We start from the raw sequence: 16,012 nt of genomic DNA on the forward strand, positions 1-16,012 counted from the left end.
AAATTAAGCATTTTGTTGCACATGTGTAGACTATATGACAAATACTCTAACGAGGAACAAAAGCTGTTCCACAGAAACCATAGCCCTTCTCATAAGGACTATATTTAAATGTATTAATATGGTTTTGGTTTCTCTCTGTGTTTTCGCTGTAGGTGTGATCGAGGTGTCAAAGCAGCATATATACAGAGCCTTGCAAAAGTATTCATACCCCTTCACATTTTATAGTGTTACAAAGTGGGATTCAAATGGATTTAATTGTATATTTTCGTCAACAATCTACACAAAATACTCTGTAATGTAAAAGTGAAAGAATTTGTTCATTTTATTTTTAAGATTGATATAAATTAAATACCTAAAATATAGTTGTTCCATAAGTATTCAGCTCCCTGAGTCAATAGATGTTAGAAACACCTTTGGCAGCGATTTACAGCTGTGCATCTTGGGTAAGTCTCTACACACTTGGACTGTACAGTATTAGCCCATTATTATTTTCTTAATTCTTAAAGCTCTGTTGTTGGAGATGTTGGAGATCATGGCTAGACAGCCATTTTCACATCTTGCCATAGATTTTCAAAACTAACTTGGCCACTAAGGAACGTTCACTGTCTTCTTGGTAAGCAACTCCAGTGTAGACTTGGTCTTGTGTTGTAAGTTATTGTCCTGCTGAAAGGTGAATTCCTCTCTGGTACTTTTATAGGAAATTTCTCATGACTCGAACACTTCCGTAAACTGATGACTGTAGGCACTGTGTCAACAGCCTGGGAACCCCCTCTAACTTTCTATGTCATGGAAACTTCCACTTTCATTATAACATGCTGTTCTTGTAAATCATAACCCTCCCCCCCAAACACACACACACACGCACATTTCCTGACTGTTAACTCACTCACTCTCACCCTCTCAATTCAATTTCAATAAACAAAAGTGAAATAAACACAAAAAAATGTAATCTCTCTCTATCTTTCTGTGTTAGGTACGTCAGTGAGCTGCGGTTGGTGAGGGTCCATGGGTCAGAGGGCGGGATCTATACCTTCCAAGCCAATCATGAGGATGCCTCTGTCAATCAATCATTCCCAGTCTATGTGAACAGTACGTTCTGGTTGTTTGTTTTTGCATGATGTATTTTCACACTCTTTTTGAATGCTTACAGAAAATTCTCTTCTCTATGTCTCCCCCCTCTTACTCCCCCCTGCTGTCTCTCTCTCTCTCTCTCCTCTCTGTCTCCCCCCCTCTTACTCCCCCCTGCCGTCTCTCTCTCTCTCTCTCTCTCTATGTCTCCCCCCTCTTACTCCCCCCTGCCGTCTCTCTCTCTCTATGTCTCCCCCCTCTTACTCCCCCCCTGCCGTCTCACTCTCTCTCGCTTCTCTCTGTCTTCCCCTCTCTTACTCCCCCCTCAACCCCCCCTCCCGCCGTCTCTCTCTCTCTCTCTCTCTCTCTCTCTCTCTCTCTCTCTCTCTCTCAGGTAAGCCTGTCATCATTTCCCAGGAGGGACCAGTTGATGGACAGGTGCGCTGCGTTGCCGCCGGTTACCCGGCCCCTAAAATCACCTGGTTCTACTGTGAACTCCCCCACACACGGTACGGGACAAAAACACACACCGCCATAGTCACTACTGTCATTTCTGTGTGTGATGCTAAATTGCATTGACATCCCTTGTATCCCAGTAAGTAATATATACAGAGATGTGAGAGTGAACAAGTAACCTAAACAGTTGTTTAAAAGCATAGTTACAATACATAGCTAACAGCACTGTTAAAATCATGTGCTTTTGTAACACCAAAACTAGTGACAACTGAGCTGCCACCAACTCGAAGGAGAAGAAACTTGAACTTTGCTGAAGTATTGAAACCCATCATCTGTTTTGAAACATGACATGGTGTGTTGTAACACGGCTTAATCAACGGTTGTGCAACACCTTGCCAGGGACTGGAGCACTACCGGAAAAGGTTGAAAACACTATTTTGGTGTTTCAAATCCTGTCTAATGCAGAGTTAGATACCTTCTTCTGGAGGATTTTAATGTTTAACATTGATCAAAAATCAAATCAAAATCAAATCAAAATCAAATCAAATTTATTTATATAGCCCTTCGTATATCAGCTGAAATCTCAAAGTGCTGTACAGAAACCCAGCCTAAAACCCCAAACAGCAAGCAAAGCATGTGAAAGAAGCACGGTGGCTAGGAAAAACTCCCTAGGAAAAACTCCCTAGGAAAAACTCCCTAGAAAGGCCAAAAACCTAGGAAGAAACCTAGAGAGGAACCAGGCTATGAGGGGTGGCCAGTCCTCTTCTGGCTGTGCCGGGTGGATATTATAACAGAACATGGTCAAGTTGTTAAAATGTTCATAAATGACCAGCATGGTCAAATAATAATAATCATAGTAGTTGTCGAGGGTGCAACAAGCACGTCCGGTGAACAGGTCAGGGTTCCGTAGCCGCAGGCAGAACAGTTGAAACTGGAGCAGCAGCATGGCCAGGTGGACTGGGGACAGCAAGGAGTCATCATGCCAGGTAGTCCCGAGGCATGGTCCTAGGGCTCAGGTTCTCTGAGAGAAAGAAAGAAAGAGAGAAAGAGAGAATTAGAGAGAGCATATTTAAATTCACACAGGACACCGGATAAGACAAGAGAATACTCCAGATGTAACAGACTGACCCTAGCCCCCCGACACATAAACTACTGCAGCATAAATACTGGAGGCTGAGACAGGAGGGATCAGAAGACACTGTGGCCCCATCCGATGATACCCCCGGACAGGGCCAAACAGGCAGGATATAACCCCACCCACTTTGCCAAAGCACAGCCCCCACACCACTGGAGGGATGTCTACAACCACCAACTTACCGTCCGAAGACAAGGCCGAGTATAGCCCACAAAATCTCCGCCAAGGCACAACCCAAGGGGGGGCGCCAACCCAGACAGGAAGACCACGTCAGTGACTCAACCCACTCAAGTGACGCACCCCTCCCATGGACGGCATGGAAGAACACCAGTAAGTCAGTGACTCAGCCCCTGTAATAGGGTTAGAGGCAGAGAATCCCAGTGGAAAGAGGGGAACCGGCAAGGCAGAGACAGCAAGGGCGGTTCGTTGCTCCAGCCTTTCCGTTCACCTTCACACTCCTGGGCCAGACTATACTTAATCATAGGACCTACTGAAGAGATAAGTCTTCAGTAAAGACTTAAAGGTTGAGACTGAGTCTGCGTCTCTCACATGGGTAGGCAGACCATTCCATAAAAATTGAGCTCTATAGGAGAAAGCCCTACCTCCAGCCGTTTGCTTAGAAATTCTAGGGACAATTAGGAGGCCTGCGTCTTGTGACCGTAGCGTACGTGTAGGTATGTACAGCAGGACCAAATCGGAAAGATAGGTAGGAGCAAGCCCATGTAATGCTTTGTAGGTTAGCAGTAAAACCTTGAAATCAGCCCTTGCCTTAACAGGAAGCCAGTGTAGGGAGGCTAGCACTGGAGTAATATGATCACATTTTTTGGTTCTAGTCAGGATTCTAGCGGCCGTATTTAGCACTAACTGAAGTTTGTTTAGTGCTTTATCCGGGTAGCCGGAAAGTAGAGCATTGCAGTAGTCCAGCCTAGAAGTAACAAAAGCATGGATTAATTTTTCTGCGTCATTTTTGGACAGAAAGTTTCTGATTTTTGCAATGTTACGTATATGGAAAAAAGCTGTCCTTGAAACAGTCTTGATATGTTCTTCAAAAGAGAGATCAGGGTCCAGAGTAACGCCGAGGTCCTTCACAGTTTTATTTGAGACGACTGTACAACCATCCAGATTAATTGTCAGATTGAACAGAAGATCTCTTTGTTTCTTGGGACCTAGAACAAGCATCTCTGTTTTGTCCGAGTTTAAAAGCAGAAAGTTTGCAGCCATCCACTTCCTTATGTCTGAAACACAGGCTTCTAGCGAGGGCAATTTTGGGGCTTCACCATGTTTCATTGAAATGTACAGCTGTGTGTCGTCCGCATAGCAGTGAAATTTAACATTATGTTTTCGAATGACATCCCCAAGAGGTAAAATGTATAGTGAAAACAATAGTGGTCCTAAAACGGAACCTTGAGGAACACCGAAATTTACAATTGATTTGTCAGAGGACAAACCATTCACAGAGACAAACTGATATCTTTCCGACAGATAAGATCTAAACCAGGCCAGAACTTGTCCATGTAGACCAATTTGGGTTTCCAATCTCTCCAAAAGAATGTGGTGATCGATGGTATCAAAAGCGGCACTAAGATCTAGGAGCACGAGGACAGATGCAGAGCCTCGGTCTGACGTCATTAAAAGGTCATTTACCACCTTCACAAGTGCAGTCTCAGTGCTATGATGGGGTCTAAAACCAGACTGAAGCGTTTCGTATACATTGTTTGTCTTCAGGAAGGCAGTGAGTTGCTGTGCAACAGCTTTTTCTAAAATTTTTGAGAGGAATGGAAGATTCGATATAGGCCGATTGATCTACAACAGATGTGTCAAACTCATTCCACGGAGGGCCAAGTGTCTGCAGATTTTTGCTTTTTCCTTTCAATTTGTAATGAACACGAGGGAGACAGAGAGCTGGTTTCAAGCGCAGGGCGCAGCAGGTGTTTAATGTAAAGGACCTCAGGAGGAGGCAGGTAGCTGGGTCCAGGGGCAGGCAGAAGGTCATACACAGGGGTTCCAAAAGGCAACAGTACAGGCAGGGAAAAGGCTAATAACGTCGTCCGGGAGATCAGGCAATAGGTAGATAACAGGAAATCCGATAGGCTAAAGTACAGGCAGGGAATAGGCAAAAGGCGTCATTAGGGAGGCAGGCCAAAACTATCATACACAGGGGGAGTAAATCACAGGGAAACCCAGTGCTCCGAAGAGAAGTGTGTCAAAAACAAACAATACCTCACAGTGATGGGGTGCAAAGAACTGAACTAAATAGTGTGTGATAATGACATACAGGTGTGTGAACAGGTGATCAGAATTCAGGTGATTGGGATCTGGAGAGTGAGCTGCGTTCAGGGGATCTACCTGTATGGGAGTGTGAGTTGGAAGCAGACGTTACACAATTAAGCCCTAGACAACCAGGTGAGGGGAGTTCCTTACGGAGCCCTAGACAACCAGGTGAGGGGAGTTCCTTACTGAGACCTAGACAACCAGGTGAGGGGAGTTCCTTACTGAGCCCTAGACAACCAGGTGAGGGGAGTTCCTTACTGAGCCCTAGACAACCAGGTGAGGGGAGTTCTTTACTGCGACCTAGACATCCAGGTGAGGAAAGTTCTTTACTGAGACCTGGACAACCAGGTGAGGGGAGTTCCTTACTGAGACCTGGACAACCAGGTGAGGGGAGTTCCTTACTGAGCCCTAGACAACCAGGTGAGGGGAGTTCTTTACTGCGACCTAGACAACCAGGTGAGGAGAGTTCCTTACTGAGACCTAGACAACCAGGTGAGGGGAGTTCCTTACTGAGACCTGGACAACCAGGTGAGGGGAGTTCCTTACTGAGACCTGGACAACCAGGTGAGGGGAGTTCCTTACTGAGCCCTAGACAACCAGGTGAGGGGAGTTCCTTACTGAGCCCTAGACAACCAGGTGAGGGGAGTTCTTTACTGAGCCCTAGACAACCAGGTGAGGGGAGTTCCTTACTGAGACCTAGACAACCAGGTGAGGGGAGCTCCTTACTGAGACCTAGTCAACCAGGTGAGGGGAGCTCCTTACTGAGACCTAGACAACCAGGTGAGGGGAGTTCCTTACTGAGACCTAGACAACCAGGTGAGGGGAGTTCTTTACTGAGCCCTAGACAACCAGGTGAGGGGAGTTCCTTACTGAGACCTAGACAACCAGGTGAGGGGAGTTCTTTACTGAGCCATAGACATCCAGGTGAGGGGAGTTCTTTACTGAGACCTAGACAACCAGGTGAGGGGAGTTCCTTACTGAGACCTAGACAACCAGGTGAGGGGAGTTCCTTACTGAGACCTAGACAACCAGGTGAGGGGAGTTCCTTACTGAGACCTAGACAACCAGGTGAGGGAGTTCCTTACTGAGACCTAGACAACCAGGTGAGGGGAGTTCCTTACTGAGACCTAGACAACCAGGTGAGGGGAGTTCCTTACTGAGACCTAGACAACCAGGTGAGGGGAGTTCCTTACTGAGACCTAGACAACCAGGTGAGGGGAGTTCCTTACTGAGCCCTAGACAACCAGGTGAGGGGAGTTCCTTACTGAGCCCTAGACAACCAGGTGAGGGGAGTTCCTTACTGAGACCTAGACAACCAGGTGAGGGGAGTTCCTTACTGAGACCTAGACAACCAGGTGAGGGGAGTTCCTTACTGAGACCTAGACAACCAGGTGAGGGGAGTTCTTTACTGAGACCTAGACAACCAGGTGAGGGGAGTTCCTTACAGAGACCTAGACAACCAGGTGAGGGGAGTTCTTTACTGAGCCCTAGACAACCAGGTGAGGGGAGTTCCGTACCCGCAGACATTCGGCTCTCTGTGGAATGAGTTTGACACATGTGATATACACTATGTATCTGACCATTGTTGAGCACAGTGCCAAGTCCACCAGCAGTAACTAGATGTTTTACAGCAAGCGTTGCAAGATAATCTATTTGCCTCTACCATTAAAAGTTGAAAATGTGGTAATAGGTGGTCTCATCATTGAACGTCATTTTGCCTGACGCTTTTGATATCCGTTCATCACGATCCATTACACCTCAACAAGCTGCTTAATACTCACATAGAAATAAAATTTTCTTCCTTTAAACATGCCAACAACACTGGGTCAATTACCACTTCCACCTGTCACACTGTCATTCCTTCTCTGTCACTTCCTGTTTTTAATCTGTCTAAATAAAACATTGAAGAAATTAAGGTGAAATTCCACAATAAATATTCTCCTTATGCCCTTATCACCAATCAATATTTAGGCTATAAACCATTAGCATTTCTTAACCATTTGATTGTTTGGGTGTTTCAGAGTACTTCTTTTCTGTTTTAAAACACTTTCTGTGTATCATAATACTGACATTGGGTTTTTCATTCTAACACCCTCAAAACACCAGATCTCTGGTTAAGTGACATTGGGTTTCCGTTACACCAGATCTCTGGTTAGGTGACATTGGGTTTCCATTCCAACCCCCTCTATACACCAGATCTCTGGTTAGGTGACATTGGGTTTACATCCCAACCCCCTCTATACACCAGATCTCTGGTTAGGTGACATTGGGTTTACATCCCAACCCCCTCTATACACCAGATCTCTAGTTAGGTGACATTGGGTTTCCATTACACCAGATCTCTGGTTAGGTGACATTGGGTTTCCATTACACCAGATCTCTGGTTAGGTGACATTGGGTTTCCATTACACCAGATCTCTGGTTAGGTGACATTGGTTTTCCATTACACCAGATCTCTGGTTAGGTGACATAGGGTCTCCATTACACCAGATCTCTGGTTAGGTGACATTGGGTTTCCATTACACCAGATCTCTGGTTAGGTGACATTGGGTTTCCATTACACCAGATCTCTGGTTAGGTGACATTGGGTTTCCACACACCAGATCTCTGGTTAGGTGACATTGGGTTTCCATTACACCAGATCTCTGGTTAGGTGACATTGGGTTTCCACACACCAGATCTCTGGTTAGGTGACATTGGGTTTCCATTACACCAGATCTCTGGTTAGGTGACATTGGGTTTCTATTCCAACCCCCTCTATACACCAGATCTCTAGTTAGGTGACATTGGGTTTCTATTCCAACCCCCTCTATACACCAGATCTCTTAGTTAGGTACAGTAGGTTACTTTTAACGGTTTCATTACACAATCGTGGTGTTTTGAGTCTTTCCATGTGTCCAGTGTAAGAGCATCCTAACAGTGTGTTTAGGTTTTCATGTGTGATTCTGTGCATCACCCTTTCTCAAATGTGGCTTGTTTTCATTCTTCAGGGTTTGAGTCAGACCTGGGACACCAGGTGAATCTCTGGCCAATCAGGTAACAATAATCAGTTAATCAACCACTCCCCCCCCCCCAGGTGTTCCCACCTGACCAACGCCAGCCAATGGGAGCAGCGGGAGGTTGCCACGGTAACGGTATCAGACTCGGCCTTCGGCAGCAGCGAGGTGGAGAGCCGACTGAACGTCACGAAGGGAGACACACACACACACTACCACACATTGGAGTGTGTAGCGACCGTGCAGGGCGAGCAGGCTTACACACTGTTCTCCATCAGCGGTGAGATATAACACACACACACGCACTCAGTCTCTGTAGTGGACAGGTGTGTGTGGATGTAGGGCCATATTGAGTGGGATTACAGAATGTTGAGTGTGCAGGTCCTGGATTAGACATGGACACTAATCTAATGTAATCTCACATAAACATACCACTGCTGTCTCCTCTCTGTGTGGCCGGTGGGGTTGGACTGCAGCTCATACCACACCACAATAACACACTGCATATGTTCATCATGGAAAACAGAAAGTCTGCAACTCAATATTAGGAAGGTATTCTTAATGTATACTCAGGTTATATAGAGTTTATGTTGTGTGTGTGTTCTAATGTTTATACGTGTGTGTGTGTGTGTGTGTGTGTGTGTGTGTGTGTGTGTGTGTGTGTGTGTGTGTGTGTGTGTGTGTGTGTGTGTGTGTGTGTGTGTGTGTGTGTGTGTGTCCATACAGAGCGCACTGTGCCCCATAAGCTCTTCACCCCCCTGCTGACTGGTGTGGTTGTTACAGCTGTAATACTGAGCATCATACTGGTGGTTCTCCTCTACAAATACCTTCAGGTACTATACCCTGTTATAGACTGACTGACTGACTGGCTAACTGACTGTCTGGCTGACTGACTGGCTTACTGACTGGCTAACTGACTGGCTGGCTGACTGACTGGCTAACTGACTGACTGGTGTGGTTGACTGACTGGCTGACTGACTAACTGACTGACTGGCTGACTGACTGACTGGCTAACTGACTGGCTGGCTGACTGGCTAACTGACTGACTGACTGGCTAACTGACTGACTGGCTAACTGACTGACTGGCTAACTGAATGACTGGCTAACTGGCTAACTGACTGACTGACTGGCTAACTGACTGACTGACTGGCTAACTGACTGACTGACTGGCTGGCTGGCTAACTGACTGACTGGCTAACTGAATGACTGGCTAACTGACTGACTGACTGGCTAACTGAATGACTGGCTAACTGACTGACTGACTGGCTAACTGACTGACTGACTGACTGGCTAACTGGCTGGCTGGCTAACTGACTGACTGGCTAACTGACTGACTGGTGTGGTTGTTACAGCTGTAATACTGAGCATCATACTGGTGGTTCTCCTCTACAAATACCTTCAGGTACTATACCCTGTTATAGACTGACAGGCTGACTGTCTGGCTGACTGAATGGCTGGCAGACTGACTGGCTAACTGACTGGCTGACTGAATGGCTGGCAGACTGACTGGCTAACTGACTGACTGGCTGGCTAACTGATTGACTGGCTAACTGACTGACTGACTGGCTGGCAGACTGGCTAACTGACTGACTGGCTGGCAGACTGGCTAACTGACTGACTGACTGGCTGGCAGACTGGCTAACTGACTGGCTGGCAGACTGGCTAACTGACTGACTGACTGGCTGGCAGACTGGCTAACTGACTGACTGGCAAACTGACTGGCTGGCAGACTGGCTAACTGGCTGAGTGACTGACTGGCTAACTGACTGACTAACTGACTGACTGACTGGCTAACTGACTGGCTGGTCATCATGTTATTGATCCCCTCATGTTTAACACCATATTTTTGGTATATGTACTATATTTTAATCATGTTCTCTAATGTATTTATTATTGATCAATATAAATATTGACCCCCCCAACAGAAACCCAAATTCCAGATGATTATATGTGATTATACCATGGTTTTGTTAAATACTCTTTTCTGAAGTTAATTCTAGAGCGGGCATTATTTCCCTATAACGCACGGTATATCAGCACGGTAGAATTCAATGGCAAGTTCATAATTACGTGTTCTATAATTACATGCTGCTTTTTAAAACAAAAGTCGAATTGAAAACAGTATTGGTATTGTTTTAATTTGATTTTCATAAAAGCAAATTAAGACTGATGTTTTGGTTAGCTAAACTAACAAGTCTGTTTGTTTGGTTACCACGGCAACTACTGTAACGTTAGCTATCTAGTAAGCTTGCTAGCTACTTCAGTTTATGTTGAAAACATTTCAACCTGCAAATTAACACGTTTTTTTCATGCCAAATGTGTTAAATTATAGCCATGGTATGAAAGGGTTATAATCAACTCGGGTTTCTATGCGTTCTCTGGAAAATATTGCAACTCGGTGGAAGGTCAGTTCCGGTATCGCGTCGGTGGAAGACACCTTCTAAGTCGTCGTTCATTATTTTTTCGAAAGAAGACAAATCCCCTTGTTGATTATCATTGACTTCATCAGGTTATTAAATGTATTGATCATTGACCCCCCGCCGCAACAGAAGCCCAAGTTCCAGATCCAGTGGAAGGTGATTGACAGTATCCACGGCAACAACTACATCTACATCGACCCCACCCAGCTGCCCTACGACCCCAAGTGGGAATTTCCCCGGCAGAAACTACGCTTTGGTACGACACACACACACACACACACACACACACACACACACACACACACACACACACACACACACACACACACACACACACACACACACACACGAGCATGCAAACACACACGGGCACACAACCATGCAGGCAGACACACACACACACACACACACCAGTGTTGGGGTAGGTACACAGTATTTTTTAACATTTACATTTACATTTAAGTCATTTAGCAGACGCTCTTATCCAGAGCGACTTACAAATTGGTGCATTCACCTATAATATCCAGTAGAACAACCACTTTACAATAGTGCATCTAAATCTTTTAAAGGGGGGGGGGGGGTTAGAAGGATTACTTTATAGTATATTACCTACATTACATAGGCCTATAAACCAACACAAGTAGCTTAATAATGACAGATGCACAATCTACTCACAGGAGGTTGGTGGCACCTTAATTGGGGAGGACAGGCTCATAGTTATGGCTGGAGCTCGTAGTTATGGCTGGAGCTCGTAGTTATGGCTGGAGGTCGTAGTTATGGCTGGAGCTCGTAGTTATGGCTGGAGCTCGTAGTTATGGCTGGAGCTCGTAGTTATGGCTGGAGCTCGCAGTTATGGCTGGAGCTCGCAGTTATGGCTGGAGCTCGCAGTTATGGCTGGAGCTCGTAGTTATGGCTGGAGCTAGTAGTTATGGCTGGAGCTAGTAGTTATGGCTGGAGCTCGTAGTTATGGCTGGAGCTCGTAGTTATGGCTGGAGCTCGTAGTTATGGCTGGAGCTAGTAGTTATGGCTGGAGCTCGTAGTTATGGCTGGAGCTCGTAGTTATGGCTGGAGCTCGTAGTTATGGCTGGAGCTAGTGGTTATGGCTGGAGCTAGTAGTTATGGCTGGAGCTAGTAGTTATGGCTGGAGCTCGTAGTTATGGCTGGAGCTCGTAGTTATGGCTGGAGCTCGTAGTTATGGCTGGAGCTAGTGATTATGGCTGGAGCTCGTGGTTATGGCTGGAGCTCGTGGTTATGGCTGGAGCTCGTGGTTATGGCTGGAGCTCGTGGTTATGGCTGGAGCTCGTAGTTATGGCTGGAGCTCGTAGTTATGGCTGGAGCTAGTAGTTATGGCTGGAGCTCGTAGTTATGGCTGGAGCTCGTAGTTATGGCTGGAGCTCGTAGTTATGGCTGGAGCTAGTGGTTATGGCTGGAGCTAGTAGTTATGGCTGGAGCTAGTAGTTATGGCTGGAGCTCGTAGTTATGGCTGGAGCTCGTAGTTATGGCTGGAGCTCGTAGTTATGGCTGGAGCTAGTGATTATGGCTGGAGCTCGTGGTTATGGCTGGAGCTCGTGGTTATGGCTGGAGCTCGTGGTTATGGCTGGAGCTCGTAGTTATGGCTGGAGCTCGTAGTTATGGCTGGAGCTCGTAGTTATGGCTGGAGCTCGTAGTTATGGCTGGAGCTCGTAGTTATGGCTGGAGCTAGTGGTTATGGCTGGAGCTAGTAGTTATGGCTGGAGCTAGTAGTTATGGCTGGAGCTCGTAGTTATGGCTGGAGCTAGTAGTTATGGCTGGAGCTAGTAGTTATGGCTGGAGCTAGTAGTTATGGCTGGAGCTCGTCGTAGTTATGGCTGGAGCTCGTCGTAGTTATGGCTGGAGCTCGTCGTAGTTATGGCTGGAGCTCGTCGTAGTTATGGCTGGAGCTAGTAGTTATGGCTGGAGCTAGTAGTTATGGCTGGAGCTCGTAGTTATGGCTGGAGCTAGTAGTTATGGCTGGAGCTAGTAGTTATGGCTGGAGCTCGTAGTTATGGCTGGAGCTCGTAGTTATGGCTGGAGCTAGTAGTTATTGCTGGAGCTAGTAGTTATGGCTGGAGCTAGTAGTTATGGCTGGAGCTCGTCGTAGTTATGGCTGGAGCTCGTCGTAGTTATGGCTGGAGCTCGTAGTTATGGCTGGAGCTAGTAGTTATGGCTGGAGCTAGTAGTTATGGCTGGAGCTAGTAGTTATGGCTGGAGCTCGTAGTTATGGCTGGAGCTAGTAGTTATGGCTGGAGCTAGTAGTTATGGCTGGAGCTAGTAGTTATGGCTGGAGCTTGTAGTTATGGCTGGAGCTAGTAGTTATGGCTGGAGCTCGTCGTAGTTATGGCTGGAGCTAGTAGTTATGGCTGGAGCTCGTCGTAGTTATGGCTGGACCTCGTCGTAGTTATGGCTGGAGCTCGTAGTTATGGCTGGAGCTAGTAGTTATGGCTGGAGCTAGTAGTTATGGCTGGAGCTCGTAGTTATGGCTGGAGCTAGTAGTTATGGCTGGAGCTCGTAGTTATGGCTGGAGCTAGTAGTTATGGCTGGAGCTAGTAGTTATGGCTGGAGCTCGTAGTTATGGCTGGAGCTAGTAGTTATGGCTGGAGCTAGTAGTTATGGCTGGAGCTAGTAGTTATGGCTGGAGCTAGTAGTTATGGCTGGAGCTCGTAGTTATGGCTGGAGCTCGTCGTAGTTATGGCTGGAGCTAGTAGTTATGGCTGGAGCTCGTAGTTATGGCTGGAGCTAGTAGTTATGGCTGGAGCTAGTAGTTATGGCTGGAGCTCGTAGTTATGGCTGGAGCTCGTAGTTATGGCTGGAGCTAGTAGTTATGGCTGGAGCTAGTAGTTATGGCTGGAGCTCGTAGTTATGGCTGGAGCTCGTAGTTATGGCTGGAGCTAGTAGTTATGGCTGGAGCTAGTAGTTATGGCTGGAGCTAGTAGTTATGGCTGGAGCTCGTAGTTATGGCTGGAGCTCGTAGTTATGGCTGGAGCTAGTAGTTATGGCTGGAGCTAGTAGTTATGGCTGGAGCTAGTAGTTATGGCTGGAGCTAGTAGTTATGGCTGGAGCTAGTAGTTATGGCTGGAGCTCGTAGTTATGGCTGGAGCTCGTAGTTATGGCTGGAATAGAAAGGGAATGATAACGAAAGTGACAAAGTAACGACAACTTATCTTTGATCAGTAACTGTAATATAATTACTCAAATGACTAGTTACCGCAAAAAGTTATGTTATTACTGTATAACCCCCAAATACTGACACACACACAGAAGCACTCGCTACAAGTCATCCAGCTGCTGTAGTGTCAGGGAGATTTAAACCAGCTGAAATGTGTGTCTGTTTAGGTAAGACGCTGGGTTCAGGGGCCTTTGGTAAGGTGGTGAAATGTGTGTCTGTTTAGGTAAGACTCTGGGTTCAGGGGCCTTTGGTAAGGTGGTGAAATGTGTGTCTGTTTAGGTAAGACTCTGGGTTCAGGGGCCTTTGGTAAGGTGGTGAAATGTGTGTCTGTTTAGGTAAGACTCTGGGTTCAGGGGCCTTTGGTAAGGAGTTGAAATGTGTGTCTGTTTAGGTAAGACTCTGGGTTCAGGGGCCTTTGGTAAGGTGGTGAGAGCTACAGCCTATGGACTCTGTTCTGCTGACTCCGTCATGACTGTCGCTGTCAAGATGCTCAAACGTGAGTAGCTGTGTGTGTGTGTGTGTGTGTGTGTGTGTCCTTTGCATCTTCTTCTTCATCATTTTTAAAGCTATGATGACGTCATTAAGATGATGTCATTGCAACGATGTAACGATGATGTCACCGCAGCGAGCGCCCACTCCACCGAGAAGGAGGCTCTGATGTCGGAGTTGAAGGTTCTCAGTTACCTAGGCAACCACGTCAACATCGTCAACCTGCTGGGAGCTTGCACTGTGGGAGGTGAGAGGTCATCGACTCTATGGCAAAGGTCAGAGGGTCCACAGTAGTCATACTGACTGGTCCTCCAAGATATCCTAAAATAACTCCATATTTTCCAGTTGAGTATTAAGTAAGAGATTTCCATTAAGGGATGTTTTACCAGATTAAAGGGATGTTTTACCAGATTAAAGGGATGTTTTACCAGAACCAGATTAAAGGGATGTTTTACCAGATTAAAGGGATGTTTTACCAGATTAAAGGAATGTTTTACCAGATTAAAGGGATGTTTTACCAGATCCAGATTAAAGGGATGTTTTACCAGATTAAAGGGATGTTTTACCAGATCCAGATTAAAGGGATGTTTTACCAGATCCAGATTAAAGGGATGTTTTACCAGATTAAAGGGATGTTTTACCAGATCCAGATTAAAGGGATGTTTTACCAGATTAAAGGGATGTTTTACCAGATCCAGATTAAAGAGATGTTTTACCAGATCCAGATTAAAGGGATGTTTTACCAGATCCAGATTAAAGGGATGTTTTACCAGATTAAAGGGATGTTTTACCAGAACCAGATTAAAGGGATGTTTTACCAGATCCAGATTAAAGGGATGTTTTACCAGATCCAGATTAAAGGGATGTTTTACCAGATCCAGATTAAAGGGATGTTTTACCAGATCCAGATTAAAGGGATGTTTTACCAGATTAAAGGGATGTTTTACCAGATCCAGATTAAAGGGATGTTTTACCAGATTAAAGGGATGTTTTACCAGATTAAAGGGATGTTTTACCAGATTAAAGGGATGTTTTACCAGATCCAGATTAAAGGGATGTTTTACCAGAACCAGATTAAAGGGATGTTTTACCAGATTAAAGGGATGTTTTACCAGATTAAAGGGATGTTTTACCAGATCCAGATTAAAGGGATGTTTTACCAGATTAAAGGGATGTTTTACCAGATCCAGATTAAAGGGATGTTTTACCAGATCCAGATTAAGCCTATTTCTGGACTCATTGGAAAGCACTTTCAATGAACAGAGTCTCTGAATTTAGTCCACATTGAACATAAATTTGTTCTGAGTCCAGGAAATGAGGCATCTACTCACTTAATTTGCTTCATAATCAATAATCAATTGGAGCTTTCTTTATAAACTTCAAAGTTTAGAGTTTATATGAACGTGTTCTGGTGGAAAGAGTTGTATGACAGTTTGTGGTCCCGTCCTGCTGTCTGAACTCTTACCCAGATCATTTACTTCCTGTCAGGGCCGACGCTGGTGATCACAGAGTACTGTTGCTATGGAGATCTGCTCAACTTCCTGCGTAGGAAGAGAGAGACGTTCTTCAGCGCCCAGGCTGCTGATGGGTACTACCGCAACATCAACAACCCCCCAGAACCACAGAGGTCTGTGTGTGTGGTGTGTGTGTGTGTGGTGTGTGTGTGTGTGGTGTCTGTGTGTGTGGTGTGGGGGGTGTACGTGGTGTGTGTGTGTCTGTGGTGTGTGTCTGTGTGTGGTGTGTGTGTGAATGTGTATGTATGTGTGTGTGTGTGTGTTGTACTTTACTCATTATAATATGTCTGTGTTTCATTCCTCTCTCTTTATGTGTCTGCGTGGGTGTGGGTGTGTGTGCGTGTGTCTACATGTGTGTGTGCGTGTATCTACATGTGTGTGTGCGTGTGTCTACATGCGTGTGTGTGTGTGTGTGTGTGTGTGTGTGTGTGTGTGTGTCTACATGCATGTGTGTGTGTGTCTGCATGCATGCGTGTGTG

General features: G+C 45.9%; 1 protein-coding gene across 1 annotated transcript in view; it reads left to right on the forward strand.

The window, feature by feature from the left end:
- LOC115190837 (mast/stem cell growth factor receptor kita-like) overlaps positions 1 to 16,012 on the forward strand; it is an 88,596-nt gene that overhangs the window by 24,940 nt on the left and 47,644 nt on the right. The window contains exons 7-14 of the mRNA XM_029748896.1: positions 974 to 1,089; positions 1,463 to 1,577; positions 8,007 to 8,206; positions 8,653 to 8,759; positions 10,476 to 10,602; positions 13,922 to 14,026; positions 14,156 to 14,266; positions 15,508 to 15,646. Of these exons, the coding sequence (XP_029604756.1) occupies positions 974 to 1,089; positions 1,463 to 1,577; positions 8,007 to 8,206; positions 8,653 to 8,759; positions 10,476 to 10,602; positions 13,922 to 14,026; positions 14,156 to 14,266; positions 15,508 to 15,646 (1,020 nt within the window). The remainder of the gene's footprint in view (positions 1 to 973; positions 1,090 to 1,462; positions 1,578 to 8,006; positions 8,207 to 8,652; positions 8,760 to 10,475; positions 10,603 to 13,921; positions 14,027 to 14,155; positions 14,267 to 15,507; positions 15,647 to 16,012) is intronic.

The sequence above is a fragment of the Salmo trutta genome, unplaced genomic scaffold (assembly GCF_901001165.1).
Source record: "Salmo trutta unplaced genomic scaffold, fSalTru1.1, whole genome shotgun sequence".
Taxonomy (NCBI): Eukaryota; Metazoa; Chordata; class Actinopteri; order Salmoniformes; family Salmonidae; genus Salmo; species Salmo trutta.